This window comes from Mus caroli, chromosome 11 (assembly GCF_900094665.2).
Source record: "Mus caroli chromosome 11, CAROLI_EIJ_v1.1, whole genome shotgun sequence".
Classification (NCBI taxonomy): Eukaryota; Metazoa; Chordata; class Mammalia; order Rodentia; family Muridae; genus Mus; species Mus caroli.
The window spans coordinates 96,675,665-96,681,793 of record NC_034580.1 but is presented as its reverse complement, the minus strand read 5'-3'; the positions used below and the strand labels follow the sequence as shown (position 1 = coordinate 96,681,793).

General features: G+C 45.6%; 1 protein-coding gene across 2 annotated transcripts in view; it reads left to right on the top strand.

The window, feature by feature from the left end:
- Stat5b (signal transducer and activator of transcription 5B) overlaps window positions 1–6,129 on the top strand; it is a 71,674-nt gene that overhangs the window by 41,797 nt on the left and 23,748 nt on the right. For both annotated transcript variants that reach the window (XM_021178221.2, XM_021178220.2), the window contains exons 2-3: window positions 1,245–1,382; window positions 5,050–5,206. In XM_021178221.2, the coding sequence (XP_021033880.1) occupies window positions 1,255–1,382; window positions 5,050–5,206 (285 nt within the window). In that variant the 5' untranslated portion in view covers window positions 1,245–1,254. The remainder of the gene's footprint in view (window positions 1–1,244; window positions 1,383–5,049; window positions 5,207–6,129) is intronic.

Here is a 6,129-nt window from a genome sequence, read left to right as displayed (position 1 = left end):
AAGAGCACTGACTGCTCTTCCAAAGGTCCTGAGTTCAAATCCCAGCAACCACATGGTGGCTCACAACCATCTGTAATGAGATCTGATGCCCTCTTCTGGCATGTCTGAAGACAGCTACAGTGTCCTTACATATAACAATAAATAAATCTTTTTTTAAAAAAATGACAAGTTTAAGGTCAGCCTGGGCTACAGAGCGAGTGCATAGTCAGCCTACACAACTTAGTGAGACACTGTCTCCAAATAGAAAGTCCAAAAGGGGCCTGGAATACAGGTCAGCCATAGAGCTCTTGCCCAGCATGGCCCAGGTCATAGGTTCAATCTCCATTACAAAAGGAAACAACAAACCCTACAGAAAACCAGCCCTGCTGCTCACCATTGTCACACAGCAATCCATTCTTCTAGTCCACACATACTATTTCTGTGTCGAATTGTATGTATTTGCAAATTCCATAGCAGTAACTCCAGAGGTGAAAGAACGTTGGGGAGCTTGGCCAGATAAGCCTCTGCTCTGGGTAAGAGAATGGCCACTAAGCCACTAAGATAACACACAGGCCTTAGTCTGTCCCGAGTTTCTCTGATCTTTCAGATCCTGTTCAAATGGTACCATCTTCCATTTCACAAAACCCAAATACCGAACCTAGAGTTATTTTTCGGTTCGCTCCGCCGATCATTCACGATGACTGTTGGAAAGGATGCTTATAACCCATGGCGGTTTCAAGCAAACGCCAAGACCAGGTCTAGGATATTAAAGCTGTTGGCGGCGCCTTCCTGAATGCCGCTGGTTTTTATGGTTCTGCCTTTTGCACTGCAATAGTCAATGCTTCATAGATCCATCTGGGGCCCTTCCCACGGCCATGCTGAGTGTCTGCATTTTGAAAACCTGATAAAGCTGGAAGTCAGTTCAAAAATATTGATCCTGGGTAGCTGAGATGGTTCAGTGGGTAAAGGCGGTTACCGAGCAACCTGGCAACCTGCGTTTGATCCCTCGAACCCACATAAAGATGCAAGGAAAGAAACAGCTCCACAAGGTCATCCCCTGACCTCTACGCATTCACCGTGGCGCATGCGCACCTGCACACGCATCACATACGATAATAAAGAAAAAAATTTTAAAGATTTGACCTTTAGTGTACCAAAAGGAGAGAAAACATTCACTTTTAAACCCCGTGCATATATACTCCAGTGGCTTTGAAGGGAATGGGGACAAACAAACAAACAAATAAATCAAGGTCTTTATTTAACAGGTTGTGAACCATGGCTATGTGGATACAGGCTCAGCAGCTCCAGGGCGATGCCCTTCACCAGATGCAGGCCTTGTACGGCCAGCATTTCCCCATCGAGGTGCGACATTATTTATCACAGTGGATCGAAAGCCAAGCCTGGTAGGTGAACAGCTTCTATATCATCTTTTGGCAAGTACGAGGATATTGAACTTTGATGAGAAAAATGTTATAACTGAGACTTTAAAAGTTGTGCGTAGCCTAGGCTAGTGGTCCCCACCTGTAACTGTCATGATCCTAGCTGAGGCAGAAGGGTTGCAAGTTTGAGGCCAGCCTGAATTGCAGAGTGAGGCCCTGTCCCTGTCTTTGAAGAAGAAGAGGAGGAGGAGGAGAAGAAGAAGGAGGAGGAGGAGGAGGAGGAGGAGCTGTGTGTGTTGGGCTGGGTGTGTAGCTCAGTGGTTAAGTACAGGCATGAGGCTCTAGACTCAGCCCTCAGGACCTGTCTCCAAGAAAAGCTGTTTGAAAATCTTCATGTAATTCATAAAAAGGTATTCAGCCTTCTTTTAGATGCAGGGAGATGAAATAATTCTTGGAGTTTTAATTTTTGTTGTTTTTTTAAATTATGTATATATGTGCACGTCTGTGTATGGATGCATACACATGAGGGCACCTATCTGCAGAGGCCAGAAAACAGCTGGAGCTGGCGTTTCAAGTGGTTGCGAACCACCAAGTGTGGCTGCTGGGATCTGAACTCAGGTCCTCGGGAAGAACAGGAAGCTCTCTTAACCACACAGGCATCTCTCCAGCCTCTGAGCTTGCCTTGTTTTGTTTTGTTTGTTTGTTTTTGAGACAATGTCTCTCACTCTTTGAGACAGGCCCTGGCTGTCCTGGAACTCAAAAGTGCTAAGATTAAAGGCAAGAAAGAATCATGCCTGGCTTTTTTTTTCCCCCAAGATAAAGTTTCACCATATAGTTATGGGTGGCCTGCATTCATTATATAGACCAGACTAGTCTTAGACTCAAGATCAGCCTTTGTCTCCCATGTGCTGAAATTTATATCTTATAAATCAGATATTTAACATATTGATTTAATAATCAAAACATTCATAGCTCTCTAGTTTTTTGTTTTTCTGAGACAGGGTCTCATACTATGTAGCTCTGGCTGTCTCGGAACTCACTCTGTAGACCAGGCTGGCCTTGAACTCACAGAGATCTGCCTGCCTCTGCCTCCCAAGTGCTGGGATTAAAGGCCTGTGCCATTACACCTGGTTTGAAACATTCACATTTTAAATATGTATTTACATATACAACAAAAGTACTCTAAAATATTAACAATAAGGCAAGATGGCTCAGTGAGTTTAAAAAAAAACAAAAAAACTAGCCACCAACCCTGATGTCCTTAATTTGGATGTCAAAACCCACACGGTAGACAAAACTGGCTCCTAAAAGTTGTTCTGTGACCTCCACATCGTGCTGTGGCATACGTCTTGAGACACACACTGATTTTTTTTTCTTTTTAAAGACTAATAATGATTACATTTCAGTGTTGACTTAGCCAACATTTTTATCTCTATTATGAATTATATACTTGAGCTTTAAAATTGTTAGATCGGTATAACACAGTTCAGTAGCAATGCATCTTATCGTGCAGTGCTAGGGCAAAGCTTACAACACACAAGACAGCTGTACCACCGAGCGGCTGCCTCCTCAGCCCTGCCGCATCCTCACCAGCCATCAGCGGTGCCCAGCAGCGTGCAGGGCAGGGAGCTTGCCCGTCGTTGGCCTCAGTCTGTCCGTGCGTGTACAAGTTCATCAGACTAGCCAGGCTTTGACCAGGGTGGTGAGCTCCTCTGTGGAGAGCCAGCGGTGTTGCTGCTGGGAGAAGGCTGTCCCTACCCACTGGAGATGCTGCCTTACAGTAATTGCTACAGCTTGTTAGCAAGGCTCCGTTCAGAAACAAGCCTGCCGAAGGAAGGCAATTTTTCTAGGCAATTAAAAAAAAAAAATCCCAGCTTCATATAATTAAGAGGGGGAAAAACTGACTAAATATGAGAACATCAAACACACCTCGGTTAGTCCAGTCCTTTTCCTTTTCTTTCTGTTTTAATGATTTGGGAGATTTCGGAAAACATTAACAGGAAGTTTCTGTTGATTAAAAATCTCACTTAGAGGCTAGATCAGCGGTAGTGCATTCATCCAGCTAAGCAGACTGGCTCCATACCACAAAAGAGAGAACAAAAGCCAGCTTTCGTTTATTTGAGTACAACAGTGCATTCCTGTAATTCCAGCTACTCAGGAAGCTGAGGCAGGGGAATTACTTAAGCCTAGGAACTTGAGACAGTCCTAGGCAAATGGGCTCTCAGCCAGCAGATCTCCTGAGTAGTCTAATTTATTGAATAAGCTTTGGGAAATTGGGGTTGATATTAAGGAAATCCTGGATTTTAGGTAGGGTTTTGTTTTTTCCCCATAAAAAAATAAAGATATCAACAAAGAGTTTCCAGCGCTTCGTATTGAAGCTGTCATGAAGTCTCTGATCGTAGGCTATGGTTGAGTCTAAATTAAGAACCAGACTGCTGTATTTGTTCAAAGACTGGAATCTCTCAGCCGGGCAGTGGTGGCGCACGCCTTTAATCTCAGCATTTGGGAGGCAGAGGCAGGTGGATTTCTGAATTCAAGGCCAGCCTGGTCTACAGAGTGAGTTCCAGGACAGCCAGGGCTACACAGAGAATCCCTGTCTTGAAAAACAAACAAACAAAAACGACTAGATCCTCTCAACGGTGTGCTCCTAGTCAGAACAGAGGAGCAAGGCTGTGCCTGCAGCCTGTCTAACCTTCCACTTCATACATATTTTCTTCAACCCATAGATATACACTTCTAAAAATTGGCTTTGTCCCTACCCTTTCCAGACACAGGTCGGGTGGTCTCTGATAACGTCGTCTCAGGGCTTTGGTGTGCCTCTGCCTAGCTGTTTGCCACCAGCCACTTGCTAACTGCAGGGATTTGTGGGTGGCTGTCTTTTAGCTGCCGCTGGCTCTCTTCCCTGGCTGTGGACCTGGTCAGCAGTAATTAGATATTATTTCAGCCTGACAGCTGTTTGGTTTATCAGAGCACTAAGTCACTTAAGTATTACCCAGCAGCAATTGTTGCCTAACTTAGTAGACAAAAATCTTTTAAGGACAAAAGAAAGAAGATAAGGAGGAAGTGGACTCAACCCCCTGTCACCAGCTGAACAGCTCAGAATGACACGAGGGCTGGGGACTGGCTTCTCGCCTTCACTGGAGGAGCCAGTGTTATTTCCAAGTCCCATATCTACAGTGATGACAGACAATTCTCCTTGGGTGTGAATACTTGTAGGCATCTTCGGTTCTGATGTCTCCCTTCCAGGGTCCCTTAGGAAGGGCAGTGACTGGGGGCCTGGAACCAGTCAAGGTTGAAAAGAACATGCAGAACTATATACCCTGCCCCACATACCCTGGAGATATGAGTATAAACTGGAAGTTAGAAGACCCCTTATTCCCTTCATTCCTAGGAGGGGGTGGGTTAATATCAGAGTCAGTGAGTAAAAGGAAGCAGGGAGGGGGGAGTATTTAGAAAGAAGTGTAAAGCTCAGCTAAGAGAATTGTAGAGTCGGGCATTGTAGACATTTAGCCAACTTATGTCGGGGTGTTTCTTAACACATGAATTATAGAAGAAATCACGTTTCAGACTCCCATGATGGCTCACACCTATAATCCCCAGCACCCACAAAACAAATGTAGTATGTAAAGGCTGCATGTGTACAGGCTCCTATGCATGTATGTATACAGATTGTGTAATTTTTTTCCCCTAGGGACTCAATAGATCTTGATAATCCACAGGAGAACATTAAGGCCACCCAGCTCCTGGAGGGCCTGGTGCAGGAGCTGCAGAAGAAAGCGGAGCACCAGGTGGGGGAAGATGGGTTTTTGCTGAAGATCAAGCTGGGGCACTATGCCACACAGCTCCAGGTGGGTGCAAACACTGGCCACACTTAGGCTCTGCCTAAGGTTGAGGACTTCTTCATTTAATTTTCTGTAGACACGTGTTCTGATCTTTAACCCGGCATCGTAGTAATGTGTGTTTTCACGCACATGGTTTTGATTGACTTTGTGGTTGTGGCTGTTACCTTCTTTGAGACAAGAGTCTCACCGTGGGGCTGGAGAGTTGGTTCTGTGGTTAAGAGCGCTTCCTGCTTGTCTTAGGGTTATTATTGCTGTGATGAAACACTATGACCGAAAGTGAATTGAGGAGAAGACCATTTATCTGGCTTACACTTCCACATCGCTGTTCGTCATTGGTGGAAGTCGGGACAGGAACCCAAACAAAGCAGGAAGTTGGTGGCAGAAGCTGATACAGAGGCCATAGAGGAATGCTGCTTACTGGCTTGCTCCCCATTGCTTGCTCAGCCTGCTTTCTCATAGCTCCCAGAACCACCATCCCAGGGGCGGCCCCACCCACAATGGGCTGGGCCCTCCCTCATCAATCACTAATTATCAAAAAGCCCTATAGGCTTTCCTACAACCCAAACCTATCATAAGAAGGCATTTTTTCTCCACTGAGGCGCCCTCTTCTGATGACTCTAATTTGTGTCAGGTTGATGGAAAACCAGCCGGCACACTGCTATTGTAGAGGACCTGGGTTCAGCTCTCGGCACCCACATCAGGAAACTCGCAGTAACCTGTAACTCCAGCTCCAGGGGCTTGGAGCCCTCTTCTGACCTCCACAGGCGTCCACCCACAAGTGACATACAGACACAAAAGTAAAAATAGAAACTAATCTTTATTTAAAAAGAAACGATGGCGCACGCCTTTAATCCCAGCACTCGGGAGGCAGAGGCAGGCGGATTTCTGAGTTTGAGGCCAGCCTGGTCTACAAAGTGAGTTCCAGGACA